The sequence below is a fragment of the Achroia grisella genome, unplaced genomic scaffold (assembly GCF_030625045.1).
Source record: "Achroia grisella isolate CSIRO2021 unplaced genomic scaffold, CSIRO_AGI_Agris_v1 utg1245, whole genome shotgun sequence".
In the NCBI taxonomy this organism is placed as follows: domain Eukaryota; kingdom Metazoa; phylum Arthropoda; class Insecta; order Lepidoptera; family Pyralidae; genus Achroia; species Achroia grisella.
The window spans coordinates 949,077-970,311 of NW_026712606.1; the positions used below are offsets into that span (position 1 = coordinate 949,077).

Below are 21,235 nucleotides of genomic sequence, written 5' to 3' on the forward strand. Positions count from 1 at the left end.
GCCATGCCACAGACTAGTTCCTCAATGCAGTAGAAGAACTCCCTACAATCCTCATATGAGTCATGGATTAACTTCGAAACTACTTATCCATTTCTTTTAATTTGGCACGATAGTAAAAAGTCTCTCCCCTTTTAAATTGTATAAAATTATACACAATTTCGACCAAATTAAAAGAGGACAGACTTTTTATTACTTAAAATTTAAATTAAATAATACTATTTAAATTAAATATTCAATTATAGTGACGAAGCATCTCTCATTAAATTTTCTTCAACAAAAATATAAATTATACGATAAATTTCGTCTAGTTTGGTATATATAGTGTTTACGCCGCTATATAAAGTTACAAATAAAAAGACGCATGTTATGCACTTTACTATAAATATTGATATTTTCCTTATAGATAATCAAATAATTTCTTATAAACTACTATAATCATGATTTTTTTAAGCTGACAAATGCAATGTATGTTAACAAATAAAAATTTCGTCATTAAGTACATACATACATTATGTGTATCTAAAACAAATAAGGAATATTTATTTTTAACAATTTATCTACTTTAATCAATATTAAAAATGCTGTGGCCAGGCGTAAGTCGCATGTCTCTTACTGTACACAATCGTATCTATTAGGTATTTTCATCTGTAAGGCGTGTGTACTCTCATTTGAGTAGATATAGGACTATACTTACAGAGTATGTACCTCTTATTTCACTATATTTATGTAGGGATAGTTACTAATCAAAAATAAATTAAAAAGACAACAGTTAGTAATAGGTAAGCACAAATTAATTTGTAAAATATTTAATCGGGTTTTAACACGAATTATTTTAAAATAAATAAGGTCAATATTGTTATTCAATATTAAAAGTGTGTTTAACTACCATTATTAGCTTGTCCAATGATATAGTGTGACTGCTCTCAATATATCCTTATTCTTTTTACGCAATGCTTGCTATCTAATTAGTTTAATTGCTGTATTTATTGTATATATTCAAATAAAACTGACACAAAGTTATGCACACCAATACAAAAAAACATACACACACACTTACTCATACACACTCACACATGCTCTAATGCACATAAATTAATTATAAGTATCATTTGTTTTATTTTATATATATACATTGTCGTTCTCTAAATGTTCTTAAGTAGTAATTTTCATTTATTTATTGAAATTGTATACAATGCTCTGGAGATGGGCGCAAATAACTGCAACACAGTTTTTATAAACTAATGTAGTTGTTTACGTTTAACATGTTATTGCTATAACATAGTAACTTAGTTTCTGGTTTAAATAAATTCTTTAATTCTTTAAAATTCTTCTAATTAATTTTATTTAAACTTATTTATCACGGAATATCGCATAGATTAGCCATTTTTTCGGTTTCTTTTAGCATCGAAAATAACATTCAACAGAGTGGTAGTTCTAAAAAGCTCGTAGATTTAAAAAGTGGAAAATACTTGACGCAAGGCATCTTAAATCTAAGGAGCTCCAACAGCCTGTAGATCTTGGGAACGCTAAAATATAGCTGTGTAATAGATGATACAATCAGCTACTCAAAAAAAACAGAAACATAAAGTGTGGTTATACCTAATAAGCACAGGAAGTACAGTACAGAATGACATCCAAATCTGTTATAAGGAGCCAGTATGGTTGTTCAATCTATATGGTAAGCACAGATTGTAAATAGCTGGAATTTATTTTATTCTGTTTGTTGTTTTCTTGATATTTATGATAACTTATTTTATTTGTTATAATAGGGCTTAATTAATTCTAATTAAATTTTAATGTTTGACGCATGCGGTAAACGTTCCATTTACCGATTGGTTGCATAACTTGTTAATATCAATCTCATTACAAATAGATTAAAAACAAATAAGGATAATCTATTATTTAATGTAAAAACAATTGTCTACGTTTTCAATAATGCATGTGGTAGTCACGAGTCGAGCGCACGCGCAGCGCAGGGCAACGCGGAAGTCGCACACACTTCCGCGTGCCGCCATCTTGGCTAACACCTCATGAGAATCGCTACTGATCTTGCTCCTACACGTATCACTGCCTATAGCTCTCATTAAACCTCCATATAGCGTATAAGAATCACGCACGATAAATAATATTAAAACGAGTGACTAATAACGATTACGTCTTTCTCTTTTACCAGAGAAATTGTTAAATGTAACACGCATCTACCGACAGTGTGTTATCAGGGAACGATAATCTAATATTTAAAATACCAGAGATCTCAGCAAAATGATGTTTATTACAGCGTAAAATTTTAATCCACCTGCAGTCATTTGTTGATGCAACTCCGTTTTTCGTTGTGAAAAATAATAATTAAATTAATAATATCATGGCGATACCCTTTGGTAATGTAATGTAAGTTCGTATACTGATAATGAATCTGATTGTGCATAAAACAAGTGCAGTCACCCTTCTTTCTAATTACGGAATAGTGTGGTGGAACAAAAAGAGATGGCCCACTTTCAGGACCGGTCGCGCGAGATCGGGTGTGCACCGTTGCGTATACCTACGTATATTACGTGCTAGAAGATGGGGTTACACATCTAGCGCGTTGCTTGACTCGACTAACGGTATATTTACACTCATGTGAATTTTCTCGCCCTGATACCGTTTTTGTTCATTATTTTCCGATTTTGTAACGTCTTGTGTAATTGGAACTTCATAATGATATACCTAACCTACAACAAAACACGAGATGAATGGAAATAACTTTAAATTACAATTTAAAGATTGCTAATAATTATTTTATACTAACAGATGACTTTAGTCATTAAGAATGGTACCGCATAAGAGGTACCTCATTCTCAACACACACTGTAATGTCCGTACTGTCATGTATATAGGCGAAGGTTACTTACTATCTACTATCTCGAGGACCGTCACATTATTTAGTATTCTAGTTACATAAAAATCATTGCATAACGTGTGCCTCGACAATGCGTTTGATATATATTTTGCCAAAATGGAAGATTTTGCAAGTCAAGTAATGATTTATAATCATAGACCCAATTTAGTTTTCTAATAGACGTATGAAATAGTTAACTATGTAAATTTGAATTTCTAAGATCTATACACAACAATATTTATTTATGTGGGTTTTTCTATCGCATGTCCTTGATTAACAAAGCAATTTATTATTCATTATAATTCAATGTTTTGATATTTTCTTACGATCTTTATACTCCGATTTAAAAATAGACAAATAATTGGACTTTTATCTGAATCTGATAAATTCCTATCAAAGCACTTAACGTTCTATTCCCTATAATTAATTAAACTGTAGTAGAACATATTATGTGCTTATTTATTGAGATATATACAAGTTGTTTTTTATAAATCTCGGCGCTCTCTCTCTCTCTTGCTCAGCAATAACATATTTTTTTTTTAAAACAGTTAGATCCCTTTTATATTTAACGCTATTATCACGTAATAATAATTAAGTGAGATGTCACAGGAAATAGGTACCGTGTTTTAAACAATTGGTAATTCCATTTCGTATACAGAATTCTGTGACCACTCAATGCAAACGATCGCTTCAGTGTTCCACAATAATTGTGTAACATAAAATGATATACAACGTTATCGATAAGTGTGAGGTAACGGAGGTCACGACCTGCGACGGCACGCCGCGGCGTCGATCCCGCTCCGCAAGGATTTTCAAGTGTTGCGGCTCAGCAACACCGCAACTGGGTACGTAATCCCGCCGCAACAGCACTTCCTGAAAGGTGGCGCAAGCGCGCGAATGTCGGCCGAGCATTTCGCGCCACTTTCGTAATTCGTTGCGTGGTGCGACCGGCCGCCTTGCCGGGCCCGCAGGAAGTAAAAGTTCGAAGGTAAGAAAGTAGGTCTCCACTGTAATTGGCAATGCGCCTGCATACTGATACATAAGTGGTATTTATATAGGTCGTAGGCACCTACCGCAGTAAATACCTCCATGCCGGAAAGAAACGGTTTGTAAATAAAAAAAATACACAATTTGTATCAACCTCAGAGAGAGGTCATTATTAGTTCTTTGTCCAGGCTTGCTTGTAGCAGAAGTTATTCATTGGTAGTAAACCCTCTACAGCACTAAAATAATACTGTATTAGTCTAAACTTTATTCAATCAAAATTTTATGTCAAAATCGAAAACCGTAATGAGGAAAGTAAGTAAACATTATGTCTACCAGTATACATGCATTTATAAATATTATATTTCTGTACTTGTTTCTGTATATTATGATAGTCAGATCAAAAGAAAATACTACTAAGTACTCTAATTCCCGTCAGAATGAAGTTATCCTTGGTATTTATTTCTCTATGACTCTGATCTTATCATGTCATACCAAAATGAAGTTTTACAGTTTATTAATAATTACGGTTTGTTTTTATTATTTTTCGTTCGCAATACAGGGCCACCAAGTCCAGTAACTAGTGTTACGTTCGTTCTTTGTATGACATAATGTAAGTGATGTGGATAAGGCGCTACAAAGGCGCGGGCGCCGCTGACCCAATCCACTGCTCCGTTCTATGACGTAATGCGACAAGCGAATCGAACCAGGCCGACAAACCAGCTTAAGATACAAGATGCGCCGAAACTAATTGTTTGCGCAACCCATGAGAGCTCGTGACCGACCGCCTTATTTTGACCAATTAATGTTATCCACTGCAATAGGTTATGCTGTGCTTGATTTTTGTGAATGACTACATGAACACCTATGTAAATATTTATTTCTAATTACCTATATTTTTTACAAGTACTATTTGTAACTTTAAATTATAATGAAAATGGCTGCAATAATATTGACTAATAATTGGCGTTCAAACTGTTAGAGCTATTTAATTTATAATTGTTATATGCCCATAATTATTACTCATTTTACAGTATATATATAGTTTAGTAGATGAAAAATTTATTTTAGTATATTAGCGTCTATAGGCCACGGCAGTTTTTTTTCATCCGATGAGCTATATTTTACTATAATAAGTACTGTGCTTTAAATTGACACATATCTGATAGAGTTTATGAATATTATCATAACATTAATTAAAAAACTAGCTCAAGCTTGGAGAACTAGTGAAACTGCCGTAAAGACTGATGTAACACGAGGCAGGAAGTCGGCGGTGGCGGTGGCGAACGTGGCTGAAGAAATTGGGCGGTATAGTCGACGATGCAATTGAGGAAGTCGAGATATCTGATGAGCTTACGACAGATCCCCGCATTGGCGGTCTCTTGCAAAACTTTATGTATTCCAATGTAAAAAATGAATGTGTTCTTTTCTTTTTGTTTAGATGAAGCTATTAAGAGATTTGATTCAGAAATAATCAAATCTCTTAAAATATCCATCACTACTGAAATGATAAAATTATCTATTATAATATTTGTCATACGTCTATTGTCGTCTAAGGTTTTGCTAAAAAAAGTTTCCTTTTACAACCTTAATCTTTATGTTAAAATCTTACCTATAGTGTCAAGTCTATAAAATATTATATGATAATGATGATGATACGTACTTAGTTTAAGGATTTATTTAATCCTTAAAGTAAGAACGTACTTATAAAATTACATTCAATTTAATCAAAATATCATCACTGTAATATCTTTCTATAACTGATTAATTTTTTTGGGATTTAATTATAGAATACACGATAAATAACCTTATGGATTATTTCGATCGATCAATGACAGCTAAAGTCTAGATACAATTCTATAAAATTTTATTTCTGTATGGTTTGTTTTGATAACTTCATATGCCTATTACCTAGTTTCGCACATCTTATTTATTTCTGACGCATCCTAATTTTAGGAACCATGCCAAATATTGTTGATATGCATTTTATAACATAACTAGTATATTTATGTTTAACTTAGGAACTAAATAACTCCTCGTTATTTTAATTTAAAGAAATTTTATATTTTCAATTATTGTAACAGGCATATATATATATTTTATTATGTCGTAGCAGATGCAGTCATGTAGGTTTTTAAATATAGTTATGTTAGGTACTCTGACGTCACTTGCGTTATTCTCGACCAACATGGTCAAGAATATCCCAATTGTTTAACTCGTAGGTTATTATAATGAAACAAACTTAATGTAAGCACGTTTGAATAGTTACTGTATTTGTGATTCTACCACCAATTCGGAACGCAGATACATCACAAGACGAATGAGCAAGAAACTTGTGTGTTGCTCTTTTAATTAACTATTATTATTATTTCTAAGCAGACTTGACTTACAAAGCCATGTGAGCCAGGTACAAACCTGGCTCCACGGTGACTCAGTCACTCCGTAACTGTGTAACTCTGTACGATGGTAACTCAGTAACTCACCACCTCAACCTTGTTCGAGTACAAGAAGACTTTGCTTATCCCCTCCTAGAGGGCGCTAGTGTGCTGACCAATCAGAGCGAATGCTCATGTACTCGCTCACAGTTTAACAACTCTTTATGATTATGGATTTCGTTGTTACCTAATTGCTTGAGAATTATAACAAGCTGAGCTCTAAAATACTATTAAGAATGATAGTTATTAAATTGCATGTTTTTGTTACAATAATTAGCATTTATGCTAATATTGTTGTCAGTCAATTGACTGCCCTAATTTCTGTAATAAATTATGGCAGACAATTGAGTGCCTTATAGTGGATCTAAAATTATTAATTCAATTTAATCATAATGGTTTCTATAAATATTAATTCTACAATTACATTTCACAGTAATAGCAAATATTATAATTATAATTAAAACTATAAACTTATTTCAAAGATTGATGCCAGCGCCGATATATGTAATAGTGCATCTAATATTACCACACCTATTTTGTACCATAGCATATAAAATTAAATGCTATTTTGGTGAATTTACACATACGACACATAAAAAAATATTTAATGTAATGTTAATTAATTTAAATTATTTCAATTTTTGTTTTATTGATGTTCGTTTATATTGTCATTCAGGACACTAAGAACTCTATACCGACTACAAAACTCAATAGAGCAAAATTAAAGGAGTTTTCTTGTTTCATCTAGTAGGTATATTTGTTATACAGATAATGCTATATAATAAATATATAGCGTTGTCAGGTTTACATACCTACAGCTTTGTAGTAGTCTCGATACCTACTATATATTTCGTTGCATAGACGCTCTTCGTAATCGTATAACCTGTCTGTAAAATAGAATGTATGTAATCTGCATGTAAAGTGGTCGGACACGTCAACAAATTAAGTATGATAGTTGGGCATAGTTGTACCGCGAATGTAGAAATTGCAATGTTTTGGTAACAGAGGAAACTTACATTTTGAAACACCGGAGTTACGGCTCTCGATTGGTTAGCAATGCATATTTCAATTTATAGTCACTTGCACCTTTCCAATAGAATTTAATGTTCCGTTTTAAAATTATATGAATGAGAAATATTGTAAACTGCAATGATTTGTTCGCAATGTACACTTTTTACGAATTTATTATCTATTGCTAATAATGGAAAAGGAGAGGACAACTGAAAAAGAGATGACTGTATTGTGTAAAAATAAGGGTTAGTTTAGATATAATAGCTGGTAGGAAACAGTCGCCGATCTCAAATAAAGGCAAGGCAATGAATATATTGCTAATAAAAATAAAACGAAATCTTTGCTAACAGTTTTCCGTAGATTACGAATTACCAAAAGTCTGTCCACAAGCAGACTGCCTCTTATTTAACACCAATTTATTTTGTCACAACGTCATTTTAAATCGCGGTAAAAAATACTTGACATTCGACTGTTCTCTGATAGTTTGTCAGGACAAAGGCTTTTGTAAGTTAAGTAAAATAATTTTGTGAGAAATTTTAAAACTGAATGCCTAAGAGGTCAGATGTCAAATGAAGCCTCAACGAAGAGGAAACTTACTACGACATGAAAAAAGCCGGAAACCGGAACCGAGGCAAGGGGTTACAGCGGAGGCGCTTCAATCCGGCGGAACGAAGGCGCCAGGAAGGTGGGTAGATAAATAAAACGACGCCATATTGGCCGGACGGCAATCGATAAATCCGATCGGTTTTGCATGTACGTTACTTATGACTTCCGTCTCCTGTTTACTTCCCGAGTTTCAGTCAGGAATGGCTAGCAAACAATCGCAGACATCCATTATGTTTGTCAAATGCTACCGTGTTATGTTACGAGTATGTTGCAAGTAAAGCAGTGCACGTAAGTTCTAACGACTATTCATTTCTTTTAGGTTGCAGCATTAGCACAGTAACACGACGTTATTTTGAATATAAAGCTCCCCCGGAAATAATTTTATGGTAAATAAGGTATTTACATCTCTGGACATATCGACGACATTGTATTAGCCGTCGTCACTGATAAAATATGAATATCTATACGAAATGTTTATTTAATTGCGAAAGTAGAAAAGCAACTAAAGTTATGTGCATACGTTGGGCATTCAAAATTTTTTAGCAGTTGTTCAATTTTTTCGGCTACCGAAAATAGGTTTATTTATCATAATCACTATACAATAATTAATTGCAATATATAAAATCACACCACACCATAAAGAATTATCAAATAGCTTTATCTAGTCTCAGTCTAATTAGTACTATGTATAATATGGTACTAAATATATTTTAGTTTTAGAAAACATTCAGAGAAATAATTCAATAATGGAAGAATGACGACTATGGATGGCAGAACATTCTTTTAAACCGCTGTTCTGTTTTAAGATCGTCAATATCGGACAATTATTATGTTTTTAATATTAGATATGATTATATCAATCTTAGTTTATGAGATTGGTATTTGTCAAGTTTCCTCAAATCTGTTTACTTGCAATTATAAAAAAAATCATATGGTACTGCGTTATAGATATATTTGTTTATGGCGTTTTTTATGTGGCTGTTAATTATAGCTGCTGTGTGTGTGTTTTACATTTGTTTGTGACTAAAATAGCCGGGAAAATATCAATTAGGTAATTTAATATTGTTGCTTTGTAAAAATATTTTTAGTAGTTATTAAAACATGGTGAAATACCTATCAGAACAATGTAATATTCACAACTTGTAAAGATCAGACAGTATTGAAACGTGGCTTCACTAATATTGAGCCTAAAAGAACTAAAGCTCAGTTCCATACAATAGATATTGTATTAAATAAAAATTGAACTATAGCACTTTTAATCACATTGTGACATGTGTGACGTTACTTAATACTCACCGAATTAAGTTTAGTTAAGTTTAAGTTGGTTAGATGAGATCATCTAAACTTTTATTATGTATGGTAACTTTTAAATTAAGTATATTAATGCTAAAGACCAACAAACTTAAACTTAATACGGTGGGTATTGAATGATGTCAGCTTTACAAAATTTCGATCATGATCTTTATTAAATTTGGTGGCTGTCAATAACTGTGCGACTTGTAGTAAATAATTGTAAGTATACATAAAAGCCGTAAATTAATTTAAATAAATCTGAAAATTACATAAAAGATAGCTTGGTAAATAACGTTAAAAAGTCTTTTTACTATTTAAAACTTTTTTATTTGTGCCCTTGGTTTTCACGGATAATTATATTAATTTATAGAAAACATTGGACGCAAATAGAATGTATTTTGCAGACGCGACAAAGAACGTTTAGAGATGTAAAATTTCAAACCGTTTTGTACGCATTTAGCAATACAAACAACTTTACCAATATAGTATAGTTAATAACAAATCGATTCGTTTTCTTATAACAGCCGAAGAACCTGCCGCTAAACTTTTGGTGCTGTACGAGGAAGGAAACATGTTGATATTTGGCGTCGCACGCGTGACCGGTTTTGCAAGTGTTATTCCGCAAACGAGATGACTCCGGACTGGACTTTCCGATCACATATTATTTATACACGTTGTTTTTGCTCATGTATGGAGGACCAACCGCTTTTTACCGATGGACAGTGGTGAAGGTCACACGGAACTTTGTCTAGCTCGACGAGAATTTTTTGTTTCGATTTGCGAAGGAAGTAATAAAAACTTGCTTCACCTAACATGTATAATTATATGTCTATACATGAGAAGTACTTACACAATTTGTGAAGATCCTACTGATTACATTATACATGTATAAAACTTTTAGATAATCAGAATTTAATAATATTTTCTATATAAATATCTGACAAATGACCAACTGACCAGACAGATACATGACAAACTGACCCTTAACTATGTTAAAACCTTCATCTACCAATAAATGATAAGATAACGTTTTCTTTTAAAATAAAATAACTGTAGGTATAATATTTTTCATATAATTTTCAATTTAACAAAGGAGTCAGAAATATTATGAAGCTGTTTTTATTATTATATAACTCATACAGAACTTTTTACCAATTAACAGTACACAAATTTAACAATTTAATGTTATTTGTTCTACAATGTGTATAAATTAGGTATATTCACCTATGTTTTAAAACTATATAATACTTGAATAAATAAAGCGTAAACATCTAGCATTTAGTTATTTCTGTACACAAGCACAGTCAATGCATTTCAACGTCAACTTATTCTCATCTTTACCATCATTAATATGCAGATAAAACTGTTATGAATATTTATGCTCACTGAGAGTAGCTTCAACGACTGCTCCAGAGGTCAATGTCAGCTGAATGACACTACCATTATTCTAAGAACCTTCATGCCACATTTACTTCCCTTTCTCTCGTTTAGTATACGGCGTATAAAAGGAAGTTAGAGGGTTCAATTTAAAATGGAAGCAGTTATAGACTGCCGGTTCCGCTTGGTGATTAAGTATAACTACGAATAAGAAAAGTTACCTTCCATATATTAGAACATATTGTGTTTCAGTGTCAATGTCTGTTCAAATATTTGTAATGTTACCTACAATGTAAATATTTGAATAAGTTTGACATAGGTAGGAAGCGTTATTATGTGCTATACGTTTATAATATGATAATAAAACGTCACAAAAATTATATCATATTAATCATAACAGCTGTATTTTTTACGACGTAAATTTAATCATACTAGATAGTTATTTTTACATTAAACGAAACTTTATAATGTCCATGACTAAAGCTACATATATATATGTTTTTAAACAAGACAAAGTTATTTCATTTGATGTATCACTTGATACAAACAAAAAAATCATCACCATCTAAGCCTCTATTTAATGTACGGTAATCACAATGATATTTATATTTAATTAATTTAGTTAATTAAATTATAATTCTCAAAACTTACTCACTTAGTTTCTTGCTTTTTATTATAACTAGACCTCTGCTTTTAGTAGCCAAGAATATACCTATAGACAAATAAACAATTTTTCTTGATTTTAGAAATTTTATCAAAAATAAAAATATCAATATAAAAATTGAATCAAGTACACATACTATTAATCGGAATGATGAACACGCTACAAAAAACTGCGATATGGTACAATATTTATTACTAATAATATGTCGTTAAAGGAGCCTCTCGTGCGTTGCCACTCCTTATGACTAAGACATTATATGCCGCTTGTGACTGAGATTGCATTCATTATCTTATTATAACAAGCAAACCAAATGACTGGGTATTGAGACGCGATATCTTAGTTTTCAAGAATGGCACACTGTATTTTGTAATAACCGATGCCGTGGTGCTGTTCATGTTCACCTTCATGTAACTCTTCCCCCTTTGTTTACTTCGCCACGTTGTAAGCTGTAAATGTAATTATTAAAAATCTAATAATATGAAAATCCCCGTGTGTACCTAATATGTCTGAATAGGAAATATGTGATATAGGAGGCTTATCTCCTTAGTCATAGTTAAAAATTCAGATACTCATTTCAATATCTTTGAGATTTATTACTCATAGAAGACGTGGTAGGCAAATCCTTAAGGTAGCCATAGATATATTATCTAGAATACCTACCTACACATACATCTTTAGATAGGCCTTCAACAACAATACAACACAGTAATGAAAAAAATTACTAAAATTTAAAAGCATATTATTTTCTATACATAGTAATATTGTGCCATTAATAAGTTGTTAAAATAATAATTGCAATGAACTATGCTTTTTTGTTATTATTTATTATAGTTTTTCTATTCTTATTTATGATTATGTATTGTATTATACCTATTTACATTATCATGATTATTATAGTTACATATTATTACATTATACTGCATATCTTTATATTAGTTATATAATACAAGAAATAATACAAGTAGTAATTGTAATATAAATTATTTGCAATTAAATAATCAATTCCATCCTTTTAAATTAACTTTAAGATATAAATTATAGAAACAATATCATCAAAATAAGACTATTCTATAACAGTTATTTATCTTATCCTATATATGTGTATCTGCTTTTTTGTGAATGTATTATTGTCCCAAATATGCAAGCATAAAATAAAACCATTGCACATAAAATATTACCCACATTATTAATCCTCTTTCATATAACAGCTTTCTACTTGTAAAGTAGAGTCTCTACCTTTATAGAACTCATACATATAATACATTAAATAAAATTTAATAGATCCATATCTATTTAGACGGAACTTTACTCACAGATAGGTAATGTTATAAGGAGTTAGTCTTAGTCTACTTTTATTTTAGAAATTTTATTAATATTAATAAAAAAAGTTTAATCCCACGCAGTCGATATCGCGGGTAACGGTTAACTAGATGTCAGTAATAAACAAAGTTACTTATACTGCTACCTTTGGAAACATCGTTATTTTTAAGAATTTCGTTATTTATAAACATGCGCAAGAATTGTTAGGAAAGTAAATCGCAAGGGGCATGTGTGCATAGCGTGACAAGCTCGTCCAATTGGTTGAGATTGCGCGTTTCCGTCGCGTCGCTTCCGCCGATAACAACAAGACCGGTGCAAGCGCCGCAGCCCCGACTTACGACACCGGTCAACGGACTTGTCCAACGTATACTATACTTTGATGTTAGAGGTGTATTTAGCCGGAGTAGAATATCCGTAAACGGTAAATGTAACTGACGGATATCCGAATTTAAAAGTTACATTATAATCATACGTTGTGTCAAGGGCACATGCAACATAAATTAAACGTAGAAATGGGTGGACAAAAATATTCTGGTGCACTCAAATTTAAAAATAAGGACAAAATCGAGGTTAAATTTAATAAAATATTTTTGAACGAAGTTTTAATCCTCAACGAAACTTCAAATGAAATAGCGTATAATGAGAAAAGAGTATATGGAGACACTATACACACTACACTAGACATATATTTGAGAGATTGCCTAATGCACTATTGCTGTCACTACGCTTTCTGTGATGTCCATGGTGTATATCTGTTATAGGAAGGTACAGCGTGAAATTCTTGTATAATTCTGCACTTTGTATGGTCACATCGGTAAAAATTGGCCTATATTACTTTTATCTTTCATCCAGCGTCCCTCATATTGTAAGGGTCACCCTACTTAAAGGAAATAGTTGAGAGTATCGAGGTGCGCGTGAGTAGATCAGAGCGGAAGTGGCGACCGTTCCCACGGACATTCATCCGTTACTTCACCTCGTCTCCCCTTTCCCCGCTTCCTCAGCCCCCTCAGAATGTTCACGTTCTTCTCACCATTGCTGGAAAGTCCTCCGACATTCCGACCGGCTCAGTTGGTTTTCCAATTTCCAATTATTTATGTAGATAATTACATCCTTAATTCTTAAAAATATAGTAATGAGTAATATAACTACGTAAATGTATAACAAACAAACCCTTTTACTAATACATATCAAGTGTAATTTCATATCAGATGACACTATATTTTTCATTCTGACACAAAATAACTACTTTGTTAAATACACAAAAGCGAGTATTATATAAATAAAGTAAATCAATAATAGTAAAAATCGGAGAAGAAACCGAATTAAAATATTAATCATACCTAATGAAAATAACTAAGTAGTATGTACCTACGTGTATCTAGTGGAGATGATAATGCACTATATTATCTAAAATTTTGGTAAGTATGACGTAGCTATCGCATATTTAGTAGGTGTGTCTGAAATCAGTAAATTGAGTCACTTTTATATTTTATTTCTAAATAATAAGTGTATCATCCATCATATATTATGAGATTACAGTCATTGTTTTTGTCATATTCGATAAAGCACTTGAATATAACTTACTGACTGTATGTACAGCACCGCATATAAATCAGGTAATCTTAAATTATGTGAGCATGATAAACTTGTGCGAATTGTGTGTTCGAAAACAATAAGTAGGCAATAAAGTAGAGAGCTGAGGGGTATATAAAAGTTACTATAGTCATCTTGAGTGACATTTATTACTGTAAATCTATAAAAATCTTTATTAAATTGATTTTGAAAAAAGTCCTTGGGAATATTACTATCATAAAACTTACAAATAATAAATACTTACTTTTGGTGGTCAATATGTATGTATAACCAAAAAAAGTGAAGTATGAAAGTGGCACCGGTGTCAGAGAGGTTGAAGAGAAATCGTCTATCATGGTATGGACATGTAATGCGTAGGAACGAGAATAATATTTTAAGAAAGGTGTTACATATGAATGTGGATGGTTATAAGGGCAGAGGAAGGCCGAAAAAGAGATGGATGGACTGTGTGAAAGATGATATGGTAAGAATGGAAGTAAATAACGCGATTACTGCGAACAGGGATGAATGGAAACGAAAAACATATTACGCCGACCCCAAATAAATGGGATAAGGAAGAAGCAGATGATGATGAATTAGAAAACAAAAACTTACCAAAATATCATGTCGTAAGAGGTGGTCTCCATATTATGTTATAGGTACCATGCATCTGACTGAAAGAAATCATTTTTGTACACGACATTAGTATTAAAAATACTATGTATATGCAGTTAATAATAAAATACTATCTTGTATCTTGTTTTATTTTAAACAAAATTAAATTTCTTATAAATACAATGGAATCGGTACAGCAACGATAAGAATAATTTATTAGTATTATGTCTATTTACCACATAAGTATACAATATATATTATGTTGTAAAATTAGCAGGTATAGAATCAACGCAAGAAAAAACCTTTCTATTTTAAATAAGTAATATGGGCAAATCTGTTCTGAATTAATTGGCGTAAAAAAAATATCGTAACACGTTTACATACACACAAAAATATATTAGAACTATGATCATTTAATTTAATATTTCTTTTTTAACATAGTTGTAAAGTATTAATATATGTATATATAAATCTTACTGTTGCACAGATTAATTTAGCATGTACACATAGAGAAAACAAAAATCCTATTGAAGTTATATGAAAACGTGTGAATATTCAAAAATTGTATTCCAAACATACATGTAACATTAGTAAAATTAGTATTTACATGATTAATGAAACAAGACTTACGTGTACTAAAATTGAAACAAATGGAGATTTGTTTATATGTATCGTAGAGCAAATCGCCTATTGAATCAATGTCGTTGTTCAGAAATTAGGCGTCTGATAGCGTCACAACCACGGTACGTCCTGATCTCATTGTTTAGTCTACTAAACGCCCCTGACCAAATAAATCCTAACGAAATCCATTATAACTTTAACTTTGCTATTATTCACATGAAGGTTTCATGTTACCTCTACAAGGATAATATAATCATAGTTTATTTGTATAACATTATCGTTATACAACGTCTACATTTACCTGTTAGATGTTTTCTATGATTATATTGGAAACAGTAGGTTATACCATAGAGTCTGCATGCAAAATCGCTAAATATAACCTTTAGGTGTACTTACCAGCTGCCCTACAGCCCATTATTAAGAAACGTATATACTGTAAATTTTAAATATGACTTAACATCCGTCCGAGAAAACGGACCGACAAAAGTCACTGAATTATCTATGAAACTTTATTTTCATTTTATAACCAGTTTATTGGTAATTTGATTATGTTTGAACACTAGTCCACTGCGATGTGTCGTCTTATTTTACTATAATGTTCTAGTGGCGCGATTCTGCGAATCTTTGCACTAGTTTGAATTGAATACCATGTCTCTCTAGTCTAGAGAAGCCTAGAACCCCCGATTAGTTTAGTTGTATGGCCAGTTCTATGTCAGTAATGTAGAGTTTTAATTAATATCTTTCATTTTCTTCATTACTAACTGGTTCACCTAGATTATAAACGTTATATACTGAACATTATATACACGTTACAATGTATCAAACTACGTAGGTACTTCTGTATCCAGTGGGTGGTAAGTAAAGCAAGTCGCTGTAGTCGTGATACGGACCGGATCTCCGGATGGTGGGCTCAACGGAAGCGCGCAAGACTTCCGCTCCTACGGGAGCCGACGCCGCCGTCACGCGTCGTCGCCGTCTTGCAACCGAGTACTCGGCTTTCACGACAATACTCATTGACACGATTTTTATCAACCTTTTATAAATATTAATCATTATCAATAGCATCATTGGTAATGGGTAATTCAAGTGTTCATATTGCTTTGTAACTTAAATCGTTTATATTAATATGAATAGGTACGACAACTGAGTAATAGATTTCTTCATATGACATAGTACCTATTCTTTTGTTAGCTGGATGTGGTAGGAAAAGTTAATATTATATAAGTTGCGGAGTTTTTTATTCTTAGAATATATATCGTAGACATATTGACTATTATGTACTAGTCAATACTTTGTTTTGTATTTTATATATTGCTATACGAACCAACGATGTCGGTTTTTGCAACACGTCTTCCAATTTTAATGCATTGGACCTAATTGTTTATTTTTTTAATATAATTGATTACTTCTGATAATCATCATTTGTCTACAATTGTGTTTGAGTAGCTATAATAAAATTTTATCTGATTGTTAACCACACTGTCCTAGCATTATTTTTTCTCATTCTATGTCTAGTGTATTGTCCTATAAATGTCAAAATGTAGACAGACATCACTGAGTAAATAATCCGTAATTATTTTTGTAATTTACATTATTTGTAATTGATTTTTTACTATTAAAAAGTGAAAATTTGAATTTGTACGATGTCAACAACTCTGACGCAAGTTACAACGGAGGAGCCACAATGTTCTCTTCCGCTATTAATATGTTGTAATCCACGAATGTACCAGAACAGGCAAGCAGAAAATAATACATATCCTTATTAAGTAATAGAAAATAACCCAATTTCCTGATTTACAAAGTAGAACTGTATAGATATAGACGATAACAAATATGGCAATATGGCATTATCTTAATGTTGTGTTTAGTACATAATGGCATGTTCTTAATGTAATAGTGCAGTAATCAATATTTTATTTTTATTTTTGACGGATCTTATATTTCCCAAAGGGTTCATTTTTTATATTACAAATGAAATACTGCATAATTCTTAGATAAGTATATTTATTGCGAACAAGGTCTACAGATTAATAAATAAATGACTAATGTATCAATGTCAAAGGTTGATGGCACTTACATTGTTGCAACTTATAATATCCAAAAATGGGCACATGCCATTACATGCATATTCTTAATATTTACCACTGGTGATAAATTAGGCGAGACCGAATATAAAGGTTTGGATTAATCGTAAATCGTCCTAAGATGAACTAAGTTAAATAATAACGAAGTTTAGTTACAGTACGAACTAAACTTCGTTATTATTTAATTAATCACATTTAAATAGGTTCCATTAGCCGAATTACTGCTGGATATACTGGTGCCAACAATTAACCTACAAGCCATTACCACCGAGGGTATATCATCGAAAAAACCAGTCAAATCGAAGCTACTACACGATTTAAAAATTACATGGTTTCCTGAACAATTACGTTTTGAAATCAATGAAACAGCGATTACTAATAAATTATGGTTAGTACTGTTTATTAAATTCTGCGTAATATGCAAATAGGAGAAGACTTAATAGGTATTATTATCAACTATCATATTATAGAGATGATATAAAACTTGGTATTTGTTAATAAACATAACATTATGAAAATAATCACGATGACCTATCACCCAAGTTTTTGTTATTTTCCTACTCATTTGAAACACCAAAATAATGTTCATTCAAACGTTCGTTTTATTTTCGTTCTATGAACTTAGGAGACGCAATAGGTATCTACTACTCTATTAATTTATTCATCATCAAAGTCTCATTGATATGCACACGACAGTTCTCATTTAAGAGAAAGACATTTATTAGTACTTCGTATTTATTCTCAGCCACTATACACAGCTACATACATATTATATATTTGATGAAATCTCTACAAATTAAAACAAAACAACGTTAGCTTTGTACAAATTAATATCTATGTGTGATATAGGGCAATGCAAAATCGAGGTTCAAACTAAATGTAAATATTATTGTTTCTGAATTCATAAAGCTTACATTGAGGATCATAGCTAGAAGCTTGTTATTGTAGTAGTCTACTAGGCTACTAGTCTCCATTTTAATAATTAAAGCTATTGACGATCAATGGATTGTTAACTGTTCTATAATAATTCTAGCTTATAATAGAACCAGTTACAAATAGAATACTAAGATGAACAGCTATCCACCGGAATTACAGTCCGGAAGTTCCGGCATCGATATGTGTTTCCGCTTTCCGACATAGAATAGGAAGTCCAAGATGGTTTCCGTTTGTGAATACATTGCCTAGACCAGTATTTGTAAATGTATTTGAATGTTAGAGATATGATATGATTGCGCACTACTTTATTTGAAAGGTGCAAATATTTTATTTATAAACCTGGCTATATATGTAAATATATGGCACAGATTGTGCTAACGATCGAAATACAGTGAAAAATACCGCAAACAGAAGTGAATATATCTTTTTTTAAATAATTAAGAGAAGATCTTATTTTATATACATTTAATTTGTCAATTAGTAGTTTGTAAAAATTTAGGATATATGTGTAAAGATTACGACCTCCCTATATCATGATTGAAGTAGTTACGTAGTCAAAAAATGAGAGTATGGAGATATTATTTCGCGAGGTTAAAATGAAAATTCAGGAGTACAACTCCTGTATGTCTATCCTATGTAAAATGTATATTGACTAATTAAACGTATGATATTTTCTAGGGTATGGAACAATTGTTCACGCTCTATCTATATCCGGTGCTGTGGTTTACTGGATGATACAGCGCGCTATGGAGCTAAATGGCTTTGCTCACCTCGCACAAGATTTCTGTTAGCGCCAGGTCTTGTGGCGAAGATATCCATACGCGCTACTCCACGACGCAACTTAACTCCTACGACTGATGCATTCGTAGGACTTCAAATAGCTGTAGGCCATAAACGGGACAATGTCATAAAATATTTTGTGGTGCCCGAGAGAGTAAAATTTCGTAATTATATCCCTCAATTTATAGATGAAGATGAGTAAAGGTTCGTGATAAAAGTATAAGTAATATATAAAACAATTTGTTATTTTTTTGCCAGCAAACTGTTTTGTTTTCTGTTGTATATATATTTATACTTGACCTTAAGATAACTTATGTTATCGCTTTAAAAGTAATATACGAATGATTGTTTGTGACTTCCCTTTTTCCGGATTATGTTTAATTAAAATAATAAGAAACAAAATATTTTAATATCCGGCATTTCTATTGATAGCCCAGTTATTTATAGTAAATAAATAACTGCTTATATTAAAAAAATATATAAATAACACTCAAAATTTACTACATCTATTTCAATTTAAAACCAACATATTAATAAACTGATATTATAATATTGTACAATTTTTTATTTTATTTTATGTATTATTAAAATAATGTTTTGTTGAGTCATCATTATTCGTATATCATGATAACTCACTTCAATCATTTCAGGTAAACTTAAACAAAATAGTATCTATAATTACTTGAAATATCATTTTATCACATATAGTTTTCATCGAATTATAATTAGTAGAACTGACGAGTGTTTACCGTTTTTATATTTTACATTAACACACATAATTTAAATTATTCTAGATTTTGAAGTATATAATATTATTAAGATAGGCTCTCTCTCTACAGGGTTATAATTATTAATCATAAAGGGTATGCGGCCGAGTTAAACATTCATAAAACTAAAACTGTAATATGCATATATAATTATTAATATTTTAACTTATACTACTTTATTTTACTTTAACTCTAAAATTGATCAATCTAAGAACAAACATAGTTCACATTTTATTTTAATTACATCACCATGAAATTATTGTGAATGAGAAAAATCTTGATCTCTTAGAATAGTAATCAAGATGGAACGTCATGCGTGTGCGCATGTGCAACATTCGTTCTAATAATCTTGTTGATGACTCACTGTCTTTGTCCCCGAGCCTGATGGTAACTGATGCAACTGACTTTGATGAATTACCCGTGAAGTAATGTGCGTTTTAGAGATGTTTGATGCTGTATATAATTATTATTTTAAAAGATTTTATTAGTCTTATTATTCGTTTTCTACTATAGAAACTAACTCTGATGCAGCATCTTTTTATACACTATCATAATTAAATCCATATTTAGTAATTCATTGAAATTACTAAAAGGCATTGTTAACGATTTATTCACTTTACTAATGATTATCTTTCAAAATTAAAAATTCATGTATTTTTGCCGCTAATGAACATCAAGTTTTTAGATTATATTTTTTTCCCTACCGTCCAGTTCGGTATATAGATCCAATTGAGAAGAACTGGCAAGGAACTCAATTGAATTACTTTTTTTTTATTTAATTATTTACAATATATAGGTATTTATATAGGTGTCTATGTCTAATATAAATTGTTGCAACCGCATGTCATTCATGTAATCGTTTAGTGAGTAATAGGCTTTGCTCAGTAAATATGATTTAACAGATGTTTTAATTTATTTAAGGGTAATTCCAATATATCCTTTGTATCTTATTGTAAATTTTTATACCTATTCCCATAAAAGACCTATTGACTTTTTCTAAACGATACTTGGGGACAGTAAATTTAATTTTTTTTAAATTAAATCTAGTATTAATATTATGAATATTGCTGTTTTTTGGAAATAAGTCAAGATTTTTATGAACATATAGGATATTTGAATATATAGAATAGAAGATTTCAAAAGAAGACGTACAAGTTAACATTATACGGTAGATATTTTTTATGTTTATTCAACGAACTAACTATTATTAACTCAACGAACCTCAGTATAATATTTATTCAATTAGACAACGACCATCTGAAATGAAATAAAAATTCCATAGGAGTTTCAGT

General features: G+C 31.2%; 1 protein-coding gene across 1 annotated transcript; it reads left to right on the forward strand.

Moving 5' to 3' along the window:
* Window positions 1-3,599: 3,599 nt before the first annotated feature.
* LOC131854742 (uncharacterized) lies at window positions 3,600-19,470 on the forward strand. The gene is made up of 4 exons (XM_059205885.1): window positions 3,600-3,723; window positions 13,439-13,635; window positions 17,664-17,848; window positions 19,075-19,470. The coding sequence occupies exons 1-4, from the start codon at window positions 3,600-3,602 to the stop codon at window positions 19,376-19,378; spliced, it is 810 nt and encodes a 269-aa protein (XP_059061868.1). The 3' UTR covers window positions 19,379-19,470.
* Window positions 19,471-21,235: the final 1,765 nt, after the last annotated feature.

Bases quoted from the DNA above. Each gene is read 5' to 3' on its own strand.
- LOC131854742 (XM_059205885.1), top strand. From the start codon at position 3,600: ATGATATACAACGTTATCGATAAGTGTGAGGTAACGGAGGTCACGACC. The intron at 13,636-17,663 runs GTTGGTTTTCCA...ACATTTAAATAG, and splicing joins CCGACATTCCGACCGGCTCA to GTTCCATTAGCCGAATTACT. The intron at 17,849-19,074 runs GTTAGTACTGTT...GATATTTTCTAG, and splicing joins GCGATTACTAATAAATTATG to GGTATGGAACAATTGTTCAC.